The sequence below is a fragment of the Microcebus murinus genome, chromosome 6, assembly GCF_040939455.1.
Source record: "Microcebus murinus isolate Inina chromosome 6, M.murinus_Inina_mat1.0, whole genome shotgun sequence".
Taxonomy (NCBI): domain Eukaryota; kingdom Metazoa; phylum Chordata; class Mammalia; order Primates; family Cheirogaleidae; genus Microcebus; species Microcebus murinus.
In genome coordinates, this window is record NC_134109.1 from 13,684,641 (window position 1) to 13,712,261 (window position 27,621).

Consider the following 27,621-nt stretch of genomic DNA (forward strand, 5'->3'; position numbering starts at 1 on the left):
TTCTTTCAAGGATGTGTAGCGCTAGAGACATGTCATTTACTGATGTTTGATTGGTTCCATCTGGAGAGTTTTGCTCCCATTGCTGGTTTTCAGCCGCCTCTATTTTGTAAAGAGTGTTCGAAGGTTGCACAGCTTTTGCACGGGTGTGTTGCTTCACGCACCCTCCCTGGCTAATGTGAAACTTCCTGTTTCCTGGACCTCAGGTCTAGCTTGTCTCTGGTGAGTTGACCCTAGAAAGACCAGGGTCAGCTACAGTGTAGTGCCATACAGAGCGCCCTGGACCGAGAGACCTGCCTTCTGACTCGGGGCAAGAAAAGGGAGTTTGTCATGAGCAAGGCAGCCCCTGGACCACGCTGGGGCTGTCCTCCCACTACCCGGGCAGCCCAGTGGCCTTGGCCAACCTGTTTCCTCTGCTGTAAGATGCCGCAGATTGGACTTGCCCAGCAACGCTCTCCAAAAGGTGGCCATAGGCTTGTAATTTTCTTCAAGCTTATTTTCTACCTGGCCCTTAAGTTTGCCTTTTTATTAAACTTATTTTCTTGTGATAAAATATATATAACATAAAATTTAACATTATCACCATTTTTAAGTGTACAGTATAGTAGCATTAAGTACATTCACATTGTTGTGCAGCCATGTCACCACCTTCCCTTTCCAGAACTTTCTTCAAATTCCCACACTGAAACTTTGTGCTGCGCCCATCAACACCAACTCCCCATCCCCCCTTCCCAGGCTGCTTTCAAGCCAGTGGTTCTCAGGGGCTGGAGGGCTCGGGGAAGGAGAGAAAACCTTGTAGAATCTCCTAGGACACCTTTTCAAAATGACCCCTGTGTTGAGTGCCTTTTTTTTTTTTTTTTTTTTTTTTTTTTTGAGACAGAGTCTCGCTTTGTTGCCCAGGCTAGAGTGAGTGCTGTGGCGTCAGCCTAGCTCACAGCAACCTCAAACTCCTGGGCTCGAGTGATCCTTCTGCCTCAGCCTCCCGGGTAGCTGGGACTACAGGCATGCGCCACCATGCCCGGCTAATTTTTTATATATATATATATATCAGTTGGCCAATTAATTTCTTTCTATTTATAGTAGAGACGGGGTCTCGCTCTTGCTCAGGCTGGTTTTGAACTCCTGACCTTGAGCAATCCGCCCGCCTCGGCCTCCCAAGAGCTAGGATTACAGGCGTGAGCCACAGCGCCCGGCCTTTTTTTTTTTTTTTTTTTTTTTTTTTTTTAATAGCTCTTTTTCTCTTTTCTTAAATCTGCTTTGATTCTCTGTCTGCAAATGTAATCCAAATTTCTTGCATGGGTGCTTCTCCCTTGGGCTGATCATAAACACTCTGTGCCCATCCTGCCATCCCCTGCAGTGCTGCCTGTCGTCCCTGCTCCCTTCCGAGAAATGCCTGGAAACCGAACAGCTGCTTCCACGTGCTCCGCCTGGTCACCTGTGCCTTGTTGCCCAGCCCATCAAAGCTGTAGGTTACAGAATAAATAGTGCAGCTTCACGGTGTGCTTCTGTGAGCTGAAAAATGGAGCCTTGAATAGCCTGGGCTCCGAGGAGAAGGGCCGGGTGAGGGTGATAAATCTGTTTCCTTATATAGGTGGCTGGGCTGCCTCTTCTTATTGCAGGTGATGAGGAGTTGGGGAGGGAAAGGAGAAGATGAGGCGGGGATGGGGGTTGTGGACCGGGAGAAAGGGGAGCCTGTCAGAGCTGTTACAGCCCTCAGCTTCTGGGGAGGGGAACTGGGCTTGGTCACTTCAGTTTATCAAGCTTCACTGAAGGGCTCAATGAGAAAAGTTTGCCCCAGAAGAAAGCAAGTCCTGATTTTTGCACCTATTTAGGAAGCCTCTCCTTGGATTATTTGGGTTTCAGTCTTGTGGTGCATCTCTAGGGCCATGGCAGGACCCACCAGGATGTCTGGGCAGCTTCCTTTTCTGAGACAGGTGCTTAAATTTAACTCCTGAAGCATTCCTTCTGTCCTTGGCCCAGCCCAGTGCAGAGACCTGCAGAGAGCTGCAGGGTTTATGTTTCGTTTGGGTTTTTGGCAACAGCTTTATCAAAATATAATTCACGTACCATATAATTTACCCAAAGTATCCAATTCAGTGATTTTTGGCATATTCATGAAATCGTGCAACCATCACCACAATCAATTCTAGAACGTTTTTATCACCCCCAAAAGCAACCCCGTAACCATTAGCAGCCACCTCCCACTCCCCCATTCCTCCAGCCCTAGGCAAACACTAATCTATTTTCTGACTATAGATTTGACTATTCTCAATGTTTCGGAATCACACAATATGTGGCCTTTTATGTCTGACTTTTTCTCTTGCCGTAACGTTTTGGGATTCATCCATGTATCAGTACTTCCTTCTTTATGATGACAGAGTTCATATTCCATTTTATGGCTAGCTCACATTTTGATGGACACCTAGGTTGCTTCCACCTTTTGGCTGTCGTGAGTGATACTGTGCTGTGAACATTCGCGGACAAGTCTCTGTGGGGGGGGGCTGGCCCGAGGGAGCGTCATGTACAATATTATAGGAAAATGGCCTTTTCTCTCCTTTTCCTTCTAGTCAGAATTCCTACAAGAATCCAATCTGATCATGGCCAAGTTGAATTATGTGGAAGGAGATTATAAAGAAGCTCTGAACATTTATGCCCGGGTGGGCCTCGATGACTTGCCGCTGACGTCCTCCCCGCCGTACAGGCTGCGCGTGATTGCAGAAGCCTACGCTACCAAAGGTGAGGTCCGTGCTTTTCCCCTCAGTGTCGTGCTCTTTGGGGCCAGCAGAGCCTCCTGCTCGACCCCTGGCCCTTGGCAGTTCCCGGTGAGGGGCTGGGGTGGGCCCCGCTGCACCCACTGGGTGACGTTAGGCCCAGCAACACATGGTGTCCTCAGGGCCTCAGGCCTTTGATTATCACCGAAGCAAATGAAGGAAAAACATTTCAGTAAAGTTTCTTGATAATCAACATGCAACTTAAGCAGGGACTTTTCTTCCTAATTATGATACTGCACAGCATAGAGGGGATTCATATCTGATAGTCACTTGGCCACGTGGCCAACAGTGTTTTTATTCATTAATGCCATCTAGGTTGATTGAGGCTTCTTGGTTGATACGTAGTGATCATAGTAGCAGTCAGCCCTCCAGTGGTTACCTGTGCACCTGTTCAGGGGGTGGAGGAAAGCGTAAATATCATCTCCACTGCCATGGGGGAGTTTGTATGCTAGGTAAGAGAATCAGTCCCATGGAACAACAAATGACGGACGGGCAGGAACACGGATTATTTGACCTTTCCAGCCTGCCACTCTCTCCTCTGTAATGGGCATGATCATACCCACTTCATGGAGTCATTATGAGGAGTAAGTCAAATAATATATGTAAAGCACTTAACAGAGTGCCTGCCACATACTAAATGCTTAATAAATGATGTTTTAAAATGTCAACCCCAAACAAGGCAGCAACAGTTAAAATCCAGGGATAGGTAACACCTTTTCCTAGATAGGAGAGGTCACTGTAGGCCAGCAGGGCCAGGAAGCCTTCCTAGAGGAGGAGGAACACTTTGAACAGGACTTCCCGAGGCCACAGCAGAAGTGGACAGTCTGAAGCAGCTCCCGTCCATCCTGCCACCTGCTGTCCAAGCCATGCAATGTGACTGACTGTGGCTGGCACAGAGGCCAGGGCTTGGGGACTTGACCGTCCAGAGCAGCACTAAGCTGGCCATTTCTGTGCTGCCAGAACTCTGCGGCTGATATGTGGGGACTGCAGGTGGCCCAGTCTGTCTGCCTCGGTTGTCTTGTGCAGCGTGGAACAAAGACCCGTCTCGAGGCATACTTCTTAAGAGCTTTTTGATGGGAATGATGGGTTCTCCCAGTTCCCTGGGGAGCTTCGAGTACTGCCAGGCTCCTCTAATTAATCTTCTAAACATCCCTGTGGGCCAGGAAAAAATGCCATTGCTCTCGACAGGGCACTCCAGCAGTTTCATGGGCATGCTCCTTTGAGGCTGCCTCTGGGGTCCGGGAGCATCTGACTTTTGTTTGCATCTGTCTAAACTGTTGAGTGTGCTGCGGTCTGTGCCACACAGCTGTCCTCTTCTCTCCCTGGTGCTCATTCTGCCACCTCACATGCCTTAGGCTTCTGGGAGCCGTGTATGTGGTGGTGGTGGGGTGGTAGGAACAATATTCTGGAATGAGAGCAATGCTTCATCTGGCAATTTCCAGTCACCCAACTGGCCTGGGGCCTGGTGGGCTGTAGCCAGGAGTTGGCTCCTAGTTGGGAGTGGGAGGCGGCTCTGGGGCCTGCTTAGCTCCCAGAGCTCAGGTCTCAGAATTGGCTCTGAGATAGTATAATGGGGGTAGACTGTCTGCAGTGGTACTGCCAGCTCAGTCTTGTGGCTGCCATGAGAGGCAGGCAATGAGGACAGGAGACTTGGTCCCTGAGTCTGGCCCTGGGTGATGTGTGGCCAGTGGTGGGACCCAACCATGAGGTTGCAGCTCTTGGTTCACCTGCTGGCTTGTGAGAGACCTAGGTCTGGCTAGTTTCTGACTGCTGTGGCTACATGTAGAGTCATATGTGTATAGGGAGAGGGAAGGGTCACTTTTTCTTGGAGGAAGTGGCTGCCAGCCCAGGGGGACCCAGGCCCACAAGAGCTTGGTGGTCCCAGTGAGAGGCAATGTAGAGTGGTGGTTGTGAATGTCAACCCTGAACCGGCTGCCCGGGTCCCACCCACCCGGGGTCTGACCTTGTGCAAGTTCCTGAGCCTCTCTGTGTCTCATTGGATTGTCATTAAGGATTACACGGGATAGTGTATGTCAAATGCTTTGATCAGTGCCCGGCTCCTAGTGGGCATGATGTAAATGTTAGCTGAAGAGATAAGTGTTGGGTGGGGAGCAGGATACTAGGAGTGACTTGCGCTGACAGAGAGAAATTATGAGCCCAATTCATGGGGATGCCCAGAGATAGGCCAGTTCTCTGAGGAGTTCAGGAGGCCCTGGGTTCTATCTCTGTGTGGAATATTCTTGGTTCTTTCTTCATGAAGGTCTTTGAGAATTTTCGAGGGGCTACTGCTGACAAGGGATTCCGTGAATGTGGTGTATGAAGCAGCCTTAAATCAGAAGCACAGCGTCTGCACCGCTGGCCTGCAGGCTGCCAAGACAGGGCTTGTGTAGTCGGCTTAGCGTTTCCAGCCCTTTTGAGTTAGTTGCTAACATTTTAAAATCTGGACCATCCAGTTAAATATTTGGCTTTCTGCCTTCTTTAGTAAGAAGGAAAGCGCTATCCCTTCATCCTCCCCCCAGGGCAAGACCAGGCAGGAGCTGAGCAGCAGCTGCCCCCGCCCCCAGGTAGGCAAGCAGGCAGGCCACGTCCCTCCCTGTGCTACCTGCGCAGGGCTACAGGCAGCAGGATGACCTGCACACTCTCTTAGGTCACCCTTCCTTTTCCCTGGTGACCTGAGGTCTGAGTAAACCAGGGTTTTCAGCCAGAGCCCCTCTCTGGCCAGGTAATGCTAGCCTTCACTTACTGGGAGTCGGAAGCATCACTCAGTGGGGCCAGCACCGTGTGGGGGGCTTTACTGTCTCTTTAACCCTCCAAAGCTGTAGTTCACAGAAGAGAGAGATGAGAGCAGTGTGGTTACTAGGAGTGATAGCAGTGGCTAAGGTGTCCTGAGAGATCCCTGTGTGCCAGGCGCTGTGCCCTTCATCTGCATCTCATTCATTCTTCACCACCACCTATGGGGTAAGCACCTTCATTCTTTCCATTTTACAGACAAGAACCTGGGACACAGGGAGGTTAGGGAAGCCTGCCCTGGGTCCTGCAGCCGGGAAGCAGTTGGCCCAGGACCTGATCTCAGAGCCTGGTTCCATAGCCCCACTCTCCTGAGTGGCAGAAAGGGACTCAGTCTGAAGCCACGTTCTTAATCACTCTGCTCTGTTGGCACATGGACTGGAGCTAGCTTGGGCCAGGTGACGTTTCCTCAGGCAGAAGACATTCAGGTCATTAGAGAATACCCTAGATGTGTACCTGCCCCCTCTTCTCAGCCCCACCTGCCAGTTCCTCTGCCTTAACTCCTCAGCGTGGCCTAGGTTTCCTCCTGTTAGTTCTGTCCTTCAAGCTCACATGTCCTGTCTTCTCTGAAGCCCTCTGGGACTCACCCATTCAGAGTCTGTCATATTTGATGCTGTCATAGCACAGGAGATTAGAATTATATGAGAAACATATCAGGATGATCATGTGGCCCCTGCCAGTCTGTGAGTTCCTCTAAAGGAAGAATTCTGCTTTGCTCATTTGCCATCCTCAGGGCTTTGCACAGTGTTTGGCACAGAATTGCTCAGTCATTGAATGACATTTGTAAAGGTTCCCTTGTTTGGATTTCTACCCAGATGTCCATCATGTAATTCAGAGGAATCCGGGTGCCTTGGCTCCTAGCCTGCCATGGTCAGGTGTGTTTTCTTTGCCTGTAGGTAACATACTGAGCATTCTATGATGGTTCATTGCCCTTCCCTGCCTAGTCATGGGGGAGTACCTGTAAGAGCTGCATTTCAGAGCCATGGACCTCTTTCCCAAAGGTTGTACATTTCAGCTCATTTCTCTTACCTGGGAGCTCCAAAGTCGATCTCAACTCCTCCTCCCCACCTTTCCTCCTATCTCTTAAATCTAAGTAGAGAAACAGAGAACGGGAGTAGAAGAATAGAAGCTCTTTAGCTGCTGGTAGCACTGGGTTAATCAAGCGAATAGAGGAATTTGATCTGGGATACAGATTAAGGAATTCTCAGGGATACTGAGTGGCCACCAACGTTCTTCTCTCAAAGAGGGAGGCAGGGAACAGTAGAAAGATGGCTACTGTCTACGTTGGGACTTAGGTCTGCTGGACACGAGGATAACTGTCTGCATCTAGGACAGCAGGAGCTGGAAGTGGTTAGAGATGGCCTTTATAAATAGCCTGGGCTGTACCTTGCTATAATAAAGGGATCAAAAATACATCAGCTCCAATGTGAGCAAGTCCTGTAACAGTCCAACTGGTCAAGGCTGGTGGGGCATCTCTGCTCACCCTGAAGTCACTGTTCCTCCACCGTCCGTCAGGGAGCCGTCCTCAAATCTGTGTGATTGAAGCTGGGTTGCTGGCATGTTGCAGCTCACGGAAAGGGGACAAGAGAGTGATGTCTAGTGTGAGTAGAAGTAACACACATCAGTTCTGCTAACAGTCCATCAGTGAGAAGTTACTCATAGGACCAAAGCCACCAGGCACCTGGGGAAAAGAAGAGAGGAGGTTGCAGGGCACGTAAACCTCTGATTACACCTGTCCATGGGAACGAGGTCTCTGACACAGGTGGAACCTGTTAGAGGGTGCAAGGCGAGAAGTAGCCTGCACTCAGGGCAAAGGAAAGGGGCGTTCAGGACTGAGGCTTGTGGAGATTAGTGTCCCGGAGGAGGGAAATTATGACCCTGGAAACAGCAGGTGGAGTTAACTTCTTTTCCAGAATGCACCGGTACCAAAGCAGAGAGGGACTGGCTCCAGAGAGTGAATGGGGCTTTCACAGTCATCTTCCATGCAAATGTGCCATTTTCCGGTGGGGACACTGTGCCAGGGAGGGGAGGGGACTTGCCCCGTGTCACACAATGGACCCAGGGCGGGGCCAGGACAGGAGATGGTTCTTGGTGGGAAACTTTTCTGTCGAGCTGTGTGACCTCTGTGCCCAGGTGAGGGCACCATGCAGGGGGCTTTATGGAACCTCCTCTGTCTTCTCTATTCCTCTCTGCTCCCGGGTGGGAGGTTTGCACTCTGATGCGATGGTTAAGAGCATGGGGCTTTGGAGTCAGACTGCCCAGGTTTGACCTCTGGCTTTGTCTACTTGTTAGCAGAGGGTCTTGGGCACATGACTTCCACCTCACTTGATCTTGGTTTTCTCATGTGTGAAATGGAGGTAAGAGTACCATACTCTATAGGGTTGTTGCAGGGAATGAGTGAATACCTGTCAAGCACTTGGCACAATGTCTGGCAAATCAACAAGTGTAAGCTACTTTTTATTCTTATGTATCCATTGAGTTTGACCCCAGATGGATAGAAATCTTCAGATGCTCCAGGCAATATTCACTTGTGGGGAGAGGGGAGAGGCTGGCTTTCCTCCCCATGAACACACTGGTGCCCCAGTGAATCTGCTTCGCCAGGGTGTGGGACCTGGGATCAATACGTGCAGGTGGAAATATTTAGGGGAAGATCAAGTGAAGATCAGGGGTCTGCAGTGCTGGGTAGGGAAGGGGAGTGGTTGATGTTGGAGGATGGGGAGGACCCGTGGTGAGGGGCAGCTGGAGAGGTTTCCCGCATCATGCCCTCTGCCCAGGCCCAGCCAGCTGCTTGGCAGAGGGAGCGAAAGTGTGTGTTCTGTTGACTGACAGGGTGGAGGGTGCAGTGCAAATCCAAGTCAGCAGCAAAAACTCCATCCCACGGGGCTTTCTGGGGCAGGGCCAGAGCTCCTGCCTCGAGCATATGCAGAGGGGGTGATTGATCTGCGGGTGGCCAAACACCCAGCCCAATCTGAAGACACATTTTCCAGTTCTGCCAAGATCTGTGGGTTAGGGCCCTTTTGACGTAGGTGGAAGATAACCCAAACGGACTTCAGTGGCAGCTGGATTCAGGGCTCACAGAAATTAGTCCTTTCTGTCTGTTTCTCGGGTCACCTTCTTTCCTCTTGGTTCCCATCTCAGGCTCCAGGCGAGTGGAGCAGCTCCAGACTCCGATTCTCTTAGGTGTGATCCTCAGAAATCCCAGCCAGGTTCTCGTCAACTGGATCACATTGCCATCCTTGATTTAGTCACCAGAGACATGTCCTGTGACTGGCTTAGGCCCAGCATGAAGGCTGTGATGAAGAGGGACTCAGAGGACGGGCAAATGTCCATGACAGATGTCCACAACAGCGCCTCCTCTGAACTGGGAGCCCTCTCATCAAGTAGGCCCAGGGCCATTTATTTTCTCTTCTCCTTTGAGGTGGCCACTGCAGAGAAAAAAGAGAAGGGAAAATTGGGGAAGAGCCAGGTCTGTAACAGGGTCACTGTGGACTATAGATGGCCCTGGGACCAGACCATGTGAGGCAGGTAAAAGCTGAAGGAATGGGGCTTTTAGGGGAAGAGCAGTCTCCAGGCTGGTGGAGAATCCTCATCTGTGGAGGGCTCTTGGAGGAAGGAAAACTCATCTGTTTTGGCCTCAAAAATAGGGCCAGAGCCAGGCTGTGGAAACTGCACGAAGTCCGATGTTATTCCCAGTTATGGAAGCATTTCCAGCAGTCACAGCTGCCTCAGAATTCAGCTGCACTGGGAGTTGAGGACTCCCTCTGGATTAGCATTTATTGAGCCCTTCCTGAGAGTCGGGCGTGGTGCCAGATGATTTACCCGCACGATGCACCTGTCCTGAGAACCATCCTGTGCCATAGGATTATCATTCCCTGCAGAGGGGTAGGGACGCCGCATTTCAGAGGTGAGATGGGATTCAAAGCAAGACCTATGGCTCCCAGAATCCATGCTCTTTCCACCTTACTGAGCTGCCCCTCAGTTGGAGCATATTCCCCCATTTGGAATGGGGATGGTGTTGATGAGATTCGGGTGTCAGCTAACCTGCTAATCCCTGATTCTGTTCTGTGATTAGAGTAATTTAATCTAAGTCTCACTTTTCTTATCTACAAAATGGAGCTAATGATACTCTCATAAGAGTACTGAGAAGACTAAGACAAAATGGGAAGATGCTTTGAAATATATAAAGCCAAGGTCAGTGGAAGGGGATTGTATAGTCTGACCTCATGTCCAGCAGAGGCTGGAAACAGAGGTGGCTGTGAGTCTCGTCCTCCCTGTCCCTGCAGGCGCTGCCTGCCACACTCCTGAGCTGGGGCAGCCTGCGGTGCTTCTAGCTGTCCCTGGGGTCAGCTGTCCCTGGATCTCTTGTCCTTTCCCCCCTCCAACCCGTTTTATTTTATTGTTCTTAATATGCACAAAACATATGTGTTATATAAAATCCAGAAATGCAGAATAGTCAGAAGAACTTAAACGTATCCATTACCCCAACTACCCAGAAGCAATTGCTGTTAACATTTTAGTGCATTTCCTTCCAGATCTTCTCTACGCTTATCATATGTGTGGATTTTTAAAAATTAAAATAGGATTATATTTAATGCCACATATGCTGCTTGGTGATCTGCTTTTTCCACTTCACTAAAGATCATAAACACTTTCATGACAGTAGATACATTTCTGCAACATTTTAGCAGCTGTATAACATTTCATTGTATGGATGAGGTATAGTCTGTTTAACTAAAAAGCCTCTATTTTTGGACACGTAGGTTGTTTGCAGCTTTTCTCTGTTACACGCCAGGCTGTGATGAGCACCCTCTCAGCCTGGTTTTTGTGCCTGTTTTTGATGATTTCTGCAGGAGAGCTTTCCAGAAGTACAGTTTCTGGGTCAGAAGAGAAGTATTTCCAGATTCCCCCGCAGAAGGGCTATACGTACTGTGTGCTTTCCTTCCTGCAGTGTGAGGAACCGGCCTCCTCTCTTTCTGGCCAACACTGAATGGAATCCCTTTGATTTAAAAATGGACATGTATTCTTCAGTTGTGTGTTGAGTATAGACTATTAATATTTGGCAAATAAAGAGAAAAATGTATATTTCTATATACTAAATATTTATCAAAAATATTTATGAATAAAATCAGATACTATACTGCCACTTGACCTAGTTAATCACTGTTAAATATATAGAGTACATATATAACATATATACTATGTATAATATACATAATTGGGATTATGCTATCTATACTACTTTATATTCTTTTTTTCACTATATGTATATATGTGTATATGTGTACATATAGCTATTTCTCTATGTCATTAAATGTTTTTGAAAACAGTTTATAATGGCTGCACAGTAGTGTGCCTTATAGATATTTTTTAACCAGTTGCCCAAGGAATATCCAGGTTGTTTCAGTTTTCATATTATACAAATGCTCTATGGCTTTTTCCTCCCAACTTATTTTATTTTTGTAAAATATATGTAACAAAATTTACAGTCTTAATCACTTTTAAGTGTATAGTTCAGTGGTATTAAGTGTATTGTTCATATTGCTGTAACAACCATCACCACCATCCATCTCCAGAATTCTTCATTTTTTAAAACTGAAACTCTGTACCCATTAAACAGCAATTTCCCATTCCCCTCTCCCCCCGCCCCCTGCCAGCCAGCATTCTACCTTCTGTGTGTATGGTTTTGACTACTGTAGGTAGTGAGCCATACATAGAAGTGGAGTCATACAGCGTTTTGTCTTTTGGTGACTGGCTTATTTCACTTAGCAAATGTCCTCACGGTTTGTCCATGCTGTAGCACGTCAGACTTTCCTCCCTTTTAAAGGCTGAATAATATTCCATTGTGTGCACATACCGCCTTTTGACTTAATTTGTGGCCTAACACATACATGGTCCATGCTAGAAAATGTCCCATGTGTTCTTGAGAATAATGTGTGTGCTGTTGTTGTTGGATAGAGTGACTGTATTTGCCATTATATCTAGTTGTGTTTATTGTGTTAAGTCTTCTGTTTCCTTAATTATCTTCTGTCTGGTTGTTCTAGCTATTATTGAGAGAGTATTGAAGTTTCCAGCTATTATTATAGAACTATTTCTCCTTTTGATTCTGTCAGTTTTCGCATCATATATTAAATATTTTGGTGGTCTGTCGTTTGGAGTGTAACTGTTTATAATTATTATATCTTCTTGCTATACTGAACCTTTTATTAATATATAATGTCCTTCTTTGTCTCTTGTAACCTTTTTGATTTAAAAAAAAGAGATTAGTGTAGCCACCTCTGCTCTCTTTTGGTTACTACTTGTGTGGAATATAGTTTTCCATCCTTTTTATGTCTTTGGATCTAAATATCTGGCTCTCAGGGCTTCCTCAAGGACAGTTTCTGTTGATTTATGTTTTTCCTCTGAATGGGCCATATTTCCTGTTTCTTTGTATGCCTTGTGATTTTTTGTTGTTGTTGTTGAAAAGTAGACATTTGAATCTAACAGTATAACTCTGGAAATAGGATTATCCCCCTTCAGGGTTTGCTGTTTATTGTTTTTGTTTATTTTTCTAATTGTTGTAGGCTGTCTCTGTGCCTAGGATCAGCCTGAGGTGCATACTTAGGGTCAGCTCAGGTCTTCTCTCAATCTGTGCCTTTCCCTTGGAATATCTGGTCAACCATCTAATTTTACCCATGTCAGTAGTTGCCTTTGAGTGTCCTACTCTTGAATATTTGGCTTCCAAAAGAGAAAAATGGGGTGGGAGGGAAGGGCACCTGCCCTTTAAATTCCCTGGGAGTCACTTCTGTTGGTTAGGGGAGGGGGGCTTGGAACAATGAGGGGAGGTGCAGCAGCAACAATGGCCGCTACCTCTTTATCACACCTCTGTGATCAGAAGCAACAGGCAGTAATCAGAAAGCAGATCACCTCAGCCAGGTGCAGTGGCCCCCACCTGTCATCCTAGCACTCTGGGAGGCCGAGGTAGGAGGACTGCTTGAGGTTAGGAGTTTGAGAGCAGCTTGAGCAAGATCAAGACACCGTCTCTACTAAAAATAGAAAAATTGGCCAGGCGTGGTGGTATGTGCCTGTAGTCCCAGCTACTTGGGAGGCTGAAGCAGGAGGATCACTTGAACCCAGGAGTTGGAGGTTGCTGTGAGCTAGGCTGATGCCATTGCACTCTACTCGGGGCAACGGAGTGAGACTCTGTCTCAAAAAAAAAAAAAAAACCAACAAAAAAAGAACACAGATCACCAGTATTTGTAGGACAGGGTACTCTTTGCCCACCGGAGCTCCTTACACGCTGCACACTGGCTGCTCTAGGAACTTGTGCCCAGCTGCTGTTATGCTCAGAGCTGCAATTAACTCATGTTTACCATCAAGCCTTCTCCTGGAAGTCGGAAGCCTTCAAGAGGCTCCTGAGTTTGAAAATAGTTATATTGAACAGATTGTGCCAGTGTAATTGTTGTCTATGTGGGGAGATAGATTCCTGGTGCTTCCTACCCCACCTTCTCCCCAGAATCCTCTGTTTTTAGCTTTTCAAATAACAGATTTATTACTCTGTAATTCACATACCATAAAACTCTGCCTTTTAAAGTGTACAATTCAGTGGTTTTTAGTATATTCAAAGTTATACAACCATGACCACAATCAATTTCAGAAAATTTTCATCACCCCAAAAAAGAAACCTCTCCTCATTAGTAGTCACTTCCCATTTCCCGAACCCCCAGCCCTGCCCCACACCCCTAGTTGATTACTAATCTACAGCTGTCTCTATAGATTTGCCTGTGTTAGACATTTTGTATAAACATAATCATATAATATTTGACGTTTTGTATCTGGCTTCTTTAACTTAGCATGCTGATTTCAATGTTCTTACATGTTGTAGTATGTATCATTCCTTTTTATGGCTGAATAATATTCCATTGTATGGATACACTACTTTTGCACATTTTTGTTAATTCATTCATCACTTGATGGACGGTGGATTGTTTCTACCATTTGGCTATTATGAATAGTGCTGCTGTAAACATTTGTGTACAAGATGTTGGATGGACATGTTTTCACTTCTCTTGGATATATACCTAAAAGTGGAGTTACTGGGTCATGTGGTAACTATGAGTTGAACTTTGAGGAACTGTGAATTGTGTTCCGAAGCAGTTTCACCTGCATGAAGCTTCCAGTTTCTCAATATCCTCATCAGTAATTGTTATTAACTGTCCTTTGGTTATAGCCATCCTAAAATATGTGAAGTGGTATCTCATTGTGGTTTTTATTTGCATTTCTTTAATGACTAATGATATTGAACAATTTTTCAGGTGCTTATTGGCTATTTGTATATTTTCTTTGGAGAAATGTCTATTCAGATTCTTTGCCCATTTTTTAATTAGGCTATTAGTCTTTCTATTGTTGAATTGTAATAGTTTTTAATATATTCTAGATACAAGTCCTGTTACAGATATATAGTTTATAAATATTTGCTCCCATTCTGTAGATTTTCTTTTCACTTTCTTAATGGTATCCTTTGAAATGCAAGTGTTTTTAATTTTGATTACGTCCAGTTTATTTTCTTTTACTATTCTTTTGCTTTGGTTTTATATCTAAGAAACCATTGCCTAATCAAGGTTATGAAGATTTACTCCTGTGATTTCTTCTAAGAGTTTTATAGCTTTAACTCTTAAATTTAGGTCTCTAATCCATTTTGAGTTCATTTTTGTCTGCTTTTGTGAGGTCAGGATCCAACTTCTTTCTTTTGCATGTGGGTCTCCAGTTGTTTCAGCACCGTATGTTGAAAAGACTATTCTTTCCCCACTGAATTGTTTTGGCATCCTTGTTGAAAATCAACTGAGCATAAATGTGTTGATTTCTGGATTCTCAATTCTATTCTATTGTTCTGTATCCTTATGGCAGTACCACACTGTCTTTGTACTGTGGCTTTGTAGTAAGTTTTGAGTTTGGGAAGTGTGAATACTCAAACTTTGTTCTTCTTTTTGAAGATTGTGTTGGCCTTTCTTAGTCCCTTGTATTTCCATATAAATTTTAGGATCACATTGTAAATTAGTACAGCAAATAATATTTTATAGGGATCGCATGTTGAATCTGTAGATCAGCTTGGGGACTATTGCCATCTTAACAATATTAGGTTTTCCAGTCCATGAACATGGGATATTTTCTTTAATTTCTTTCAAAAATGTTTTGTAGTTTTTTGGTATAACAGTCTTCCATTCCTTTTGTCAAATTTATTCTAAGTATTTTATTCCTTTTGATATTATTATGAGTGAAATTGTTTTCTTGATTTCACTTTCAGATTGCTCACTGCTATTATACAGAAATACAGCTGATTTTTGTGTATTGATCTTATATCCTGCAAACTTGCTGAACTCATTAGCTCTGTTTTTTGTGTGTGTGGATTCTTAACAGTTTTCTATATATAAGATCATGTCATCTGCAAATAAAGATAGTTTTACTCCTTACTTTCTAATCTGGATGCTTTGGTTACTTTTTGTTGCCCAATTGCATGGGCTAGTACCTATAGTACAATGTTGAATAGAAATGACTAGAATAGACATTCTTGTTTTAAGGGGAAAGCTTTCAGTCTTTTACCATCGAGTATAATGTTAGCTGTAGATTTTTTATAGAAGGTCTTTATCAACTTGAAGTTCTCTTTTATTTCTAGTTTGTTGAGTTTTTTTTTTTTTCATTAAAGGATATTAACCCTTTGCACTTGCTTGCTTTTTTCTAGATTCCTTTATTCTACTCGGGATTTAATTTTTTAAATACCCTAGATTTTACAAAGCATGACAGTAGAATAAAAAACTGGAGTTTCTTTTCATACAAACTTATTTATTTGGATTTCTTTATATTTCAAATTATTGATACATTGAAAGAGTAATTTTAATCTCTATAATTTTTGCTACCTGTGTTGAGTCACACTTGACATCCGAGTGCAAAGGGTTAAATATTGTCTAATGCTTTTTTCTGTATTATGTAATTTTTGTGCTTTATTTTTTAAATACAGTGTTTTACATTGATTTATTTTCATATGTTAAACCAGCTTTGCATTCCTGAAATAAATGCCATTTGGTCATGGTATATGATTTTATTTTATATGTTGCTGGGTTCCGTTTGGTGAGGATTTTTACATCTATATTCAGAATGGATATTGGTGGTTTTCTTATGATATCTTTCTTTGGTTTTGGTATTGATTTAATACTGATGTTACAGGATGAGTTGTGCAGTGTTCCCTCCTCTACTACTTTTTGGAAGAGTTTATGAAAGACTGGTGTTAATTCTTCTTTAAATATTTGGTAGAATTCACCAGGGAAGCCGTCTTTATAGAAGTTGTTTAGTTGCTAATTCAGTCTTTCGGTACTCTGATGTTCTAGTAGATTTTAGTAGCTTTTACTTGCTCTCCCTAGTTTGCTGCATGATATCTTTTCATTGGAGCCTGAGCCTCTTGATCCTGGCAAACAACCCGAGCCAGAAGGTAGTCATCCTTAGTTCCCAGTTTGAGGATCGACGACTTTGAGTAGTCATCTCTATTCTGTTCTACTGTAATACTTGAGTAGCAGCTCATCCGTGTTATAGAACAAACCCATAGCTGTCATAGTCAGGGGAAGGAGCGCTTCCTATATTTACAATTAATTGGCAAATCAGCCTGGTGGGCAAGTTCTGTTTCTGCCAGGAAACTGCCAAGTTTTAAGCAGGAGAAACGAATTAATTAAGTTCATAAGCAAGAAAGATCTTTCTAGCACAGAGTAGAGAAGAGATTAGAAGGAATTAAAGATTCTAGGGAAGGAGACTGGTTAAGGGAATGAGCTGGCTTTGGGCCCTTTCTTTCTATTGTTATGCATTTCCGGGGGCCTGATTTCTGCGGGCTGCTTCCCACCTGCCCAGGTCAGTTGGTTTTTGCCTGGGTTTGGCCAGTAGGAGGCACTGGCAGGTAACTAACTGGAGGACAGCAGGAGAGAGAAGCCAGGGTGTCTCCCTCTGCCTCAGGCAGCACCATTATCAGCAGTGATGTCTCTTCAGTTGCTCCAGCTCCTATCAGACAGAACCTCTCTCTGTGGTTTTAGCTCCCATCAGGGAGCTTCTGCTGGGTTCCAGCTCCCACCCAATGGCCCCAGCTTCTGGGCTTTTAAACCTGCCTCCTCCCCCTGTCCTCTCCAGCCCTGAATGTGAGCGGCATCCTGCTGTTGAGTATTCTGAGATGCAAAACCATCCTGTTTGGCCTCTTAACTCTTTTATCCTTTATGTAGACAATTCTATCCATTCAATTCTTTTTATTTGAAAGACCTAGAGTGCTTCCTTTGTCCTAGCTGGATTCTGACGGGTATCAGATGTATTGCAAAAGCCTAGATTCCAAGTACAAAGGGCTGAACCAGGACAGGGCAGGCAAGTCAGAATCAAGAGGCATTTGAAAGAATAGCAGTAGGCCATAGAGATGGGCTGTGTGTGTGTGGGAAGCTGGGGTGGGAAGGTGGCTGAGGGAGGAATGAAGATGATTGTGAGATTTTTAGCTTACTTCATAGGGCAGGAAACGATGTTGTTAACCAGGTGAGGATTACTGGAGGAAGAGCCAGTTTTCCTTGGAGGATGGGAAGATACTGGGTTGGATGAGCATGGTGAAATCTCTGTGTCCACAAGAGGGTGCTGTCCAGGGAACCATTGGAATTCTCTGGCTGCTGCTCTGCATAAGGGTTTCTCGGTTATTGGGTTATTGGTCAGGATTTAGGAATTGTCTGCACATAGGTGTAGGAATTGGTTACAACCCAGGAGTGGCTGAAGCTCATTTGGAGGACCACAGCGAGTGAGGAGGGCAAGGACTGAGCCTGGAGCCCCTTGAGACCCCTGCTAGCATCAGGGGAGCTCTACCTGTTGGCAGAATGCCCACCCACCAGGATTCTGGGCTCATGAAGGGGAGGAAGGATGCAGATGACACAGCTTTCCCAGGGGGTTTACAGAGTGCCTGAAACACAGAAGCATTTGTTTATTTGTGGCAGATTTATATTCTCAGGGTGATGTTAAAATGTGGTGAAGACTGTAAACAGACATTGGCCTGAGTGTCAGGACAAGTCAGTCTGAGGTTTAACTGTATCGTGGGAAAATCCACACTGAGATAACCAAGAGTTGACCAAAATAAGAGTCATCTTATCCCTATTGTGTGAAGCTCGGGTTCAAGTCATTCTGCTGACCATAGCCGGTCTAGGTAAGGCCCATGCATTTCTCCAGGTTTTGGAGGACATGTCCTAGTCTGGCCAGGCCCACAGCCACACGTCCTGCTGTGTCCCACCCCACTGCTCTGCTCCAGGCTGCTTGCCTTTCTCCCACCTTCCCTCACCCCTACTAGGCCTACTTCTATCTCTGCTTGTCTTCTGCCTCCCACTGAGAGTCATTCCCTCTTCCCTGTGCTGAGTCCATCCTTGGTGACTCCCCTTGTTGCATATAGCCCTCTGCCGCTCTGTTCGTCCATTCCAATCTCTCCTTCCTCTGATTCCACCTCTATTTATAGTTAGTACCATCTAATTTGGCATTCAGCTTTTGTTTAATTATTTCACATCTGCCACTTGCCTTTCTCAAACTAGACTGTATAATTAATTAATTCATGAAATCAGCAAATATGTGAGTGGTTGTTCTGAGTTGGGTGCTGAGGCTGTGTCATGTCTAAGCTGCTTGCTTTGTCTCCCTGCATTTGCGCTAAGGACAACAGTCCTTGCTACACAGGGGTGCTCGTGATGGGTCTGTTCTTTAAACATTTTGTCCTGGCATCCAGGGGCATACTATTGAAGATAAACTCTACCTGAATAGCACACAAGTTGCTTAAGCAGAAGTGCAGTGTTTTCAGTGTATTCTGAAATCTCCTCCATTTTAGATGAAAATAGATTTTGTTTTGGGGGCTACCTCCATAGGGTATGAAAGGAGAAAGGAAGCACACAATGAGGGGTCAGAGAGGTAGTTAGATACCAAGGGGAATATAGTCATCAAGAATTAAACTGAATTTGAGCAATTCTAATGGTGATAACAGATTAAGCTGGAAATATTCAGAGATTTGTTCTTTAAAAATTTTAAGTTTACTATTTTATTGTCAGTTTGTCTGTTAACAGTGATGACAGGGTAATCTTAAATTTCCTTTTTCTTTTGTGCCATTTTTGATGTTTTCTTATCTATAACTGATTGAGGTATAATTAATAATCTGTCTCTAACTGCTCTCTTCTGCCTGTACTCACTGTTGGGCTGGATCATCTCAATTTGTGGAGTGTCCTTCAGGCTGTTTGGCTCTGAAGGGTCTACCCTCTGCAGCTCGTTTTCTCTGGGCCTCCTTAATGCAGTTTTCTGTGTTGCATGCCAGGTGCTGGCTTTTTTTTTTTTTTTATTCTTAGGATTTGTTTGCTTACTTCTAGTGGCCTAGACTCACACAAAGCTGGCCGGGTTATAGGAGATCACCTAGGCCAGACTCCTGTCTTACATTTTAAAACTCCTAGCAGGGTGTTTGTTCCAGCACCACCCCATCACTTGGCTTCCATCATTTCCAAACCATGTCTGGTGTTCATTTTCTTCCCCCAAATGTTCATGACGCTTTGGGAATGAAAAAAGCATCCATATTTGGAAAGCTCAGAGCTCCCTCGGGGGCGGGAGCAGAGCACACACTGTTCTGTGGAGAAGGAGGGTGTCGAGTGTGGCTCAGCTGTTTCTCCACCGATGTGGCTCTCCGCAGTGGGCTGGGAACGGCGCAGCAGAGCTGGAAGCTGTGCTCCCTGGCAGGGCCTCGCTGCACAGTGTCCCGGCGTCTGAGCCAGGCAGAGGCGGCAGCCCCCTGCAGGGCACACCGCAGCCTCTCCAGAGAGGAACTCAGGTTTGTTGAGTGCCTATTATGTGCCCAGTTCTGTAATCATAGCAGTAAATGATTAATATGATTACAGCATTAAAAAACGTCCTTCTCAACACGGTTCTAAGCACTTGCCCCTTAACTCCCATACTCCTCACAGCAACCCTGGTGGCAGTCACGGGTAGGGTCCCCATTAAAGAGGGAGGGAGAGCTGGCTCCCCGTTCCAGCCCCTTGCTGTCGAGCGCTGGCTTCCTAGACTAGACGGCAGCTGGCGTGGCATTTGTGTAGGGACTCCCAGCTGCGGATTCTGCCAAGCCCAGACCGAGGAGGCCAGGTCGATCCTGGTGTGCTGTGAGATGCCTTCGCTTGCCTTAAGGGCCTGTGTGGACGCTGCAGGAGGTCTGGGAAAAGCACCTTTTCCCTGAACACCACAGACCACACTTGGGCTTCTTCATTTAACAACAGGGCACTTTGGTACTCTGGGCCTGTTCAAAACCGGAGTTCCACAGAAGGCCTCAGGGCGGCTCCTCGGGCCTCCAAAAGCTGTCTTGGGGCCACATGAGCTAGGATTTGCTGCTGGCCGCCGCCCCAGGTCGTCCAGCGGCGTCGCGGCAGCCGCCGCCAGGGGTCGTGTGAGTTGCGTCCTCGCTGAAGCGCGCTCCAGGGCCGCGCATGCGCGGATCCACTCCCGGCACCCTCGGACCGGCCCCGCCCCGGGGCTGCCCCTTCCTCCGCCCCTCCCTCCGCCCCGCCCCTGCGCCCGTCCCACCTCAAGGACAGGTGGGTGCGGCGGCCCGCTCAGGGCCGGTTTACTGTTCGCAGTCTCTGAAATTTGGTTCATTCTGTGATTGGAGGAGAAAGACGAACTCACCAGCTCTCTTTATTAACCTTAGATTAGCGAGTTTCTGAGGGACTCAAGGGCCCTTGGAGGAGTGGAAAAGCTGTGCCTTCCATGAGGCGTTTAATCTCTCAGCCCTCCCTGGCTGTTCCTAGCGAGGAGCTGAACCTCCATCAATGTGTTAATTTCTCGTTTTCTGGAACAACATCTATAAAGACTCGCATAGGAGTTGTAAGTGTTTAATAAGTTAAAACAGTGCATGGATAATTTATAAAGAGGATATAAAGGTATGTATCCTGCTGTAGCAGAAGTCAAAGACTGTCCTTTTTCTTCATAGACAGAAAATCCCTGGTAATAAGAATTGTAGAAGCCCAAGGAGGAGTTTTGGAAGTATTCTTGATAGAAATGACAAAATCTAATCCTAGCCTTAATGAATTGGCTGTTTGCTAAAGACCATGACCTTCTAGGTGTCACCTTGGAGCTGCAGGGTAAACAAATGACCACTGACATCGCTTTTTCCCTGGCAGAAAATTCCCCTAGTCTGTTGGGGGCTGTGTGGCAACTGCTGTGGACCTGCTGTGGTAGTAAACTCATGCGGTCAAGAATCAGGGTGGGGCTGTGCCAGTACCCCTTAGGTGACCTTGGGCAAATCATGAACCCTTTCTGAGCCTGAATTTCCTCATCTGCAAAGAGAGAACAGGAGAGAAGATAAGGGCTCCATTTTTTTCCCTCGAGAATCTGCTTTTCATTTTTTGAAGCTTTGAGATCCCTTTGGGTGCAGTGAAAAAAAGCAGTTTTATGGAAAAGTCCATGAGTGGAGGGCATGGGGTGGTGGAGGTTGGCCAGGAGAGTCTTGCTGAGTGCTTGCTTTTGCAACGTGGGAGGGGTGCTCTGAGGCCATAAGAGATCGGCAGCATAAGTCTTCTGCTTGCTGCTTAATCCTGGACCCGAGATCTCCTTGGTCTCTTCACATTCTAGTTTCTGCGAATGGTGGGAGGCTAGATGCTGTATTGCATGTGGCTGCTCATCTCAGGTTGCTGGTCAAAGCTTCCTATTTATATTTAGACATTGTAAGAAGAGTAAGAACCCTTTTATTGCCACTGACCCATATTCATATTTGATGTTGTTTGTGTGAATAGGCTCCTCATTGGTTCTCGTTTTGGAAGCAAGCAGAGACTCAAACAGTCCAAGGAAAGTTTAGGGGGCTGGAGCCTTATATTGAGGTCTGCTGAGGTGCTTGTTCTTAATTCTTTGATACCATGTCAATTTTAGTCACTGCAGTTTTTACATTGTGTTGAAAATGTCTCTCTTCCATTCTACTAGAGGTGGAATTTCTCAAGGGCAAAGAGCCCATCCCTAGCCCAGAGCACTACACACAGTTGGAGCTTAGTGAGAATTTGTGGAGTGAACCAAGGACAGGCACTCCTATTCACTGGCTACTCTCTCTCTTTGCTCCATTTTGCACTGTAGAGATCCCCTAGTGTGATGATTCCTTGCTTCTTAAGAAGAAAAGTAGAACTAAGACCAAAGTTGCATGACATCATGTATTATTAAGGTTGAGGGTCTGTGCCAAAATGTTAACTGTGAGTGGTAGGAATATGGGTGGTTGTTATTTTCTTCTTGATGCTTTTCTGCAGTTTTTAGATACTCCATGAAAAAAGTTGAGGAGGACGGTCATTTTCCCAGGAAAGATACAAGTTAATAAGAATATTTATCGAGTATTTACTCTATACCAGGCACTGGGCTAAGCCTCATAATAAATAATCAGCTGAAGCAAGTGCTATTATGCTCATTTGCTTGATAAAGAAACAGAGGATCCAGTGCTCCAACTCACAGAGCTAGTAAATGGAGAAACAGGGTTTGACTTCAGGTCTGTCTACTCAGAAATCCATGTATTCTCACTTCTTAGTATTTACTCTAGCAGTTTGATAGGTAGTAGGTGTGGATTTTTAGAACAAAGAATAAAAATAATATAATAAGACATGGGTTTACCACATGATCCACCAATTCGACTCCTAGATATATATCCAAGAGAATTGAAAATGTATGTCCATACAAGAACCAGCACACTAATGCTTATAGCACCATTCTCCATAATATCCAAAAAGTAGAAACAACCCAAATGTTCATCAACTGACAAATGGATAAACAAAATGTGGTATATCTGTACAATTGAATATTATTCTACAATGAAAAGGAATGAAGTTTCAGAACTAGATACAGGTGATAGTTATACATTATTGTGAATGTACTAAATGCTACTGAATTATTAACTTTAAAATGATTCATTTTATGTTATGTGAATTTCACCTCAACTTTAAAAAAAAAGAATGAAGTTCTGATATTTGTTATAATAGCTATGAACCTTGAAAACATTATGTTAAATCAAAGAAGCCAGACACAAAAGATCACATACAGTATGCTTCCATTTATACGATATATCCACAGCAGGCAAATATATAAAGACAGAAGGCAGATGAGTAGTTGCCAGGGTCTGGGAGGAGGATGGAACAGGGAGTCACTGCTAATGGGTATATGGTTTTTTGGTGTGGTTTTTGGTGATGAAAATGTCCTGGGATTAGCTAGTGATGATGGTTCCACGGCTATGTGAATATACTAAAACCACTAAATTGTATGCTTTAAATGGGTGAATTTTATGGTATGTGAATAATATCTCAATAAAGCTGTTATTTAAAATATATAAAAATAATATAACATGAATAAAATTCTTCCACTTGGAGACTTACCAGCCTACTGTTACCTAAATATAATAATAATGTAATAAATAATAATCATCAGAGTTACTGTTTTTTGGGTGTTCACTATGTGGTAGGCACTGTTTTAAGCACTTAGCACTAAGCAGTTAGCATTTTTACATATGAAGTCAGCCCCAGAGTCTGGCTTCAGATCACTACATTATACTACTTTACATATAAAGACAAGTATATATGAAAGATATGAGAGAGTATAATATAGAGGCTGAGAACAAGAACTCAGGAGTTAGAGTGTCTGGGTTGGAATCCTACTTCTGCCACTTACTAGTTGTGTAATCTTTGGTGAGTTACTTAAGAGCTCAGAGGCCCAGTTCCCTCATTTCTAATATGAGGATGATGGTAGATTCTCCTTCAAAGGGTTCTCATGAGAGGTAGATAAATTATATCAAACTCTGAGAACAGTATCTGGCATGTGGCCCGCACTCAATACATGTTATTGTTATTTCTATTACACAGTTACTAAATAGAGGCTTAAAGAGCATAAATTCAAATTGCAAATTTTCATTTAGTGAGCATTTCAGGTTGAATTAGCAACTCATTTGCTCACAGAATTATAGAGCTGGAAGGGACATTGAAAGATCATCTGCTCTAGCAGCTGAACGTCTAATCCATGGCCTGGCATTCTCTTCTTTTATGAGGGTGGTGTGTGTGTGTGTGCGTGTACATGTGTGCACACCTCCTAAGAAGGATATGCTGACTCCAGAAGGAAAACAGCAATTCATGAAAGCACCCAGAAGGGACGACCTGTGGCTTCCAGCCCAGAGACCACCAAAAATAATATTCAATAGAGGCTCTGGATTGACAGGGACCTCCCAGGAGATGCAGGTCAACTTCCCCATCCCCACCCTCCCCAGCATTTGGTGGTTTCCACTGGCATTTCCTCCTCTTTACACCCCTGCACAGGGCCTTGTCCTCCATTGAGCTGAGTACATCTGACACCTGTGGGAGCCCAGCCATTCTAGAGGTGAGAACACGAGACTGGCAGTCTGGGGCTGCCTTTGCCAGGGCTTTGCTTTCTGTATCTTGAATCTTGTTTTCTGAGTTTCTTTTTATCCTTGGAAATTGAGATCCTTGGAAATCATCTTACTACCTTTGAAGGCCATACCACAGGGCTGGGTTATCAGGGACATGATGTAATAGTAAAGTTTTTCTGGTACTTCCAGTTATAAACTCCCCTGTGGGTCACGTTACAGCCAAGCATCAGACTGTTCCTGTCCCGGGTCTGGCTTCCAGAGATGTGGTTAAGATAAATGAGGAAACAATGCCCAGTCTTGTAGTACATAGTTCATAGCATTACATTTTATAGCCTTTTACTGTATTGTACAACTTTATAAGAAATTAATTTCCTATCCATTTCAATGCAATTTAAAGAAATCAAAATGTTGGTTTTGGATATCATTCTTTTAGGGTCATACTGCTCAAGGTGGTATCTCAGTAGTTCAACTCATGACACAGACAAGGAATAGGAGGCCCAGTGATCCAGGGATTTGCCTCGCTCTTGGTAGAAGAGAAAATCAGCACCCTAAGGCTCTGGACTTTGAAGTCTTGCCTTTACGATTTGAAACTCATTTTTATTGTCATTGCCATTATCAGACTCTGAATAGGCTGCTGTCAGCAGCTCAGTGAGACAGGATATTGTGAGTAGCACTCTGTAGTCAGATAGACCAGGGGTCAAAATCTGGCTTTATCATTTACTAGCTGTGGAGCCCTAGCTTCAATCTTATCTATAAGGTGTTGTTAACACTCTCCTTGCAGGGTGGCTGTGAGGATTATGGTGCCTTTCAGACCCCAGGCATAGTGCTGGGAGCTGAGTAGGGGTTTGATAAATGAACCTGTATGATTATTGAACCTGATCAGTCTTACATTCCCAGATAAGGCTCCTAGTTGAGGAGTCTCAAATTTAGACAGACCTGAAAGAATTTGAGGGTGATAACTCCTCAGTGATGACTGGATTTTCTGGCAATGAGATGTGTAGCTCTCTACTTCCTCAGCCAAACTTTCAGAGAATCTATAGGCCTTGGGAAAATAAAATGGAGCTCCCCGTCAGAGGTATTGAAACCTTGATGTGGATTGGAAACAAAGAATGGAGAGTCCAATTTGTCACGTTTTGTTCTATAAATCACACCTAAACAGAACAATTAAGAGGCCAGGCATGTGCTAGCGTTTGAAAGTATAGAGCAGGGGTCCTCAAACTTTTTAAACAGGGGGCCGGTTCACTGTCTCTCAGACCGTTGGAGGGCCGGACTATAGTTTAACAAAAACTATGAACAAATTCCTATGCACACTGCACATATCTTATTTTGAAGTAAAAAAACAAACGGGCAAAAACACCCACATATGGCCCACGGGCTGTAGTTTGAGGACGCCTGGTACAGAGGGTCCTCCACTTGCTTATTAGCTTTCTACCATCCCCACCCAACTCTGATGTCCCACTGGTCTCCTGGCCACTGTACAGTACCTTTACTTTGGCACTCTGCTGTGCACAGCCTCACTGGTCCTTGGTACCTCTCTTAACACAGTTACCTAGGGCAGCAGGATGCATTGGCCCAGCTAATGGGCTCCCTTATAATTTCCACTTTTGACTCCTGCATGGACCTTGGGCAAGTCACTTAAGTTCTTTGAGACTCTGATTCTTTTTCCATGATATTAGGAGGAGGATAGCATCTATTGAACAGGACCAAACAGGCTAATAATGCACATGGAAGAGCTTTGAAAGCAGTCAAGGGTAATCAAAATGATTTTTTCATCATGAATTTAAATGTGTTCAGAAGTGAGCCTATCTGTGGGAGTTCCCTCCTGGGACAGGGAGATAAATTGTAGGGTTCGTGGCTACTCAGTATTCTTCAGATCACACAACGTAGCCATTTTTATCTTCCATGCTTTACACCTGGCCTTGATTGGTCAGAAAGCACTTAATTTCCACTCATTTTGTATGCAGCTTTGATTTTGGAGATGCAGATCTTATTGAGATGTTCATTAGGCATTGCTGTCACACCAGCTATAGATCAAGTCTGTTTGTCACAATTTTTTGTCATGCATTTCTCTGACAAAAAAGAAAGAAAGAAAGAAACTAGAAACATTAGTGATGATAGCTTTCCAAATTGACAAGGCATCATCTGACATTTTAATAGGGGGCAATTTGGGCCATGACCTGAGCACTCTGCTTCTCAGACAGTGTTGATTTGATCCCAGACACTTGAAAATTTATAGGTCAGTCCACAGGGCCTGTAAGCAGCTTTTGATAGAGAACTAAATTTTCTGGAACTGATCTGCATAGGCACAAATTCACTGTGGTAAATTAAGACTCTGCCATTGCTCTGATATGTGCCCAGTGGTACATGGAATGAATGCCATGGCATTTGAGAAAAGGAAAGGAACAATAATTAATTTGATATCATAAAGGACCTCCTCGCTGAGAATGGACTCATTGCTGAGAACCCATTTGCCAGCCCAGACCTTGGTTGTCCATATAACTGCCTAATTAGAACATGAACGCACAGAAAACACCAATTTTTCCTCAGTTTGAAAGATTATGTTGTGTAGCTGGTTTGAATATTCTTATCAGCCATGCATAACTATGGATTATAGCCTTAGATGACTGGTTTTCAAATATTTCAAATATTTTAGAATTCAATACAGATAATAATCAAATAGTATTGAACTTGATTTGGCCTTTCTTTGATTAACCAGACTTGGCAGGTCTTTGAGAACCTTGGTTATCTTCATGAGCATTAGTGGTCAGAGTCCAGCCTACAGTGGTATAAAGTCCCAAAGAGTAGAACCAATTTTTCCTGTCCCTTTGACATACTCTGGGGAATTAGTTTTCTTTATATTAAATTTCTGATACCAACTTATACAATATTTGATTGCTTTTCATACAAGTAGAGAGCAGATTATGAAACTATCTCCTTTTGTTGTTTTTTTAGTGGTTTTAATTTTGCACATGTGAGCACTTAAAATCATATTTAGGAAGCTCCAAGTGTTTGCTTTTGAATAGTTCTGAAGTTTTCTGCTAAATGGTGAATTCATTCAGTTTATCTTATATATTCTCCTCCAAAGGAAATGTCAAGAGGTTATAACAGTTCACACTGGAGGGGGGCTATTTAATGATTGTTTTGCAATTGCATAATCAACTTTGGCTCTAAATGGAAAGAGAATATTGAGCGCTTAGGGCTGGAGGGACATTAAAACAGTTATAACTGTATTTCTTAGGTTCAAAAAGTTCAGTAGAGACATGGAAGATAAAGATAAACTCAAATCAAATTTCTAGAGATGAAAACTACACTGGACGTGATTGATGGTAGATTAGAAATTACAGAAGAAAAGATCAGTGAGCTTAACACCTTATATTTTCCTGGTTAGAGCTGGAACCCATACTACTAAGTGAAGTATCCCAAGAATGGAAAAACAAGCACCAGATATATTCTCCAGCAAACTGGTATTAACTGAGTAGCACCTAAGTGGACACATAGGTGCTACAGTAATAGGGTATTGGGCAGGTGGGAGGGGGGAGGGGGGCGGGCATATACATACATAGTGAGTGAGATGTGCACCATCTGGGGGATGGTCATGATGGAGACTCAGACTTTTGGGGGGAGGGGGGGAAATGGGCATTTATTGAAACCTTAAAATCTGTACCCCCATAATATGCCAAA

The 27,621-nt window shown here is 44.5% G+C and overlaps 1 protein-coding gene across 3 annotated transcripts in view; it reads left to right on the plus strand.

The window, feature by feature from the left end:
• The window catches only part of TTC7B (tetratricopeptide repeat domain 7B), a 255,105-nt gene that overhangs the window by 27,143 nt on the left and 200,341 nt on the right, over positions 1–27,621 (plus strand). For all 3 annotated transcript variants that reach the window (XM_020285594.2, XM_020285596.2, XM_012773950.3), the window contains exon 3: positions 2,565–2,733. In XM_020285594.2, coding sequence (XP_020141183.1) covers positions 2,565–2,733 — 169 coding nt within the window. The remainder of the gene's footprint in view (positions 1–2,564; positions 2,734–27,621) is intronic.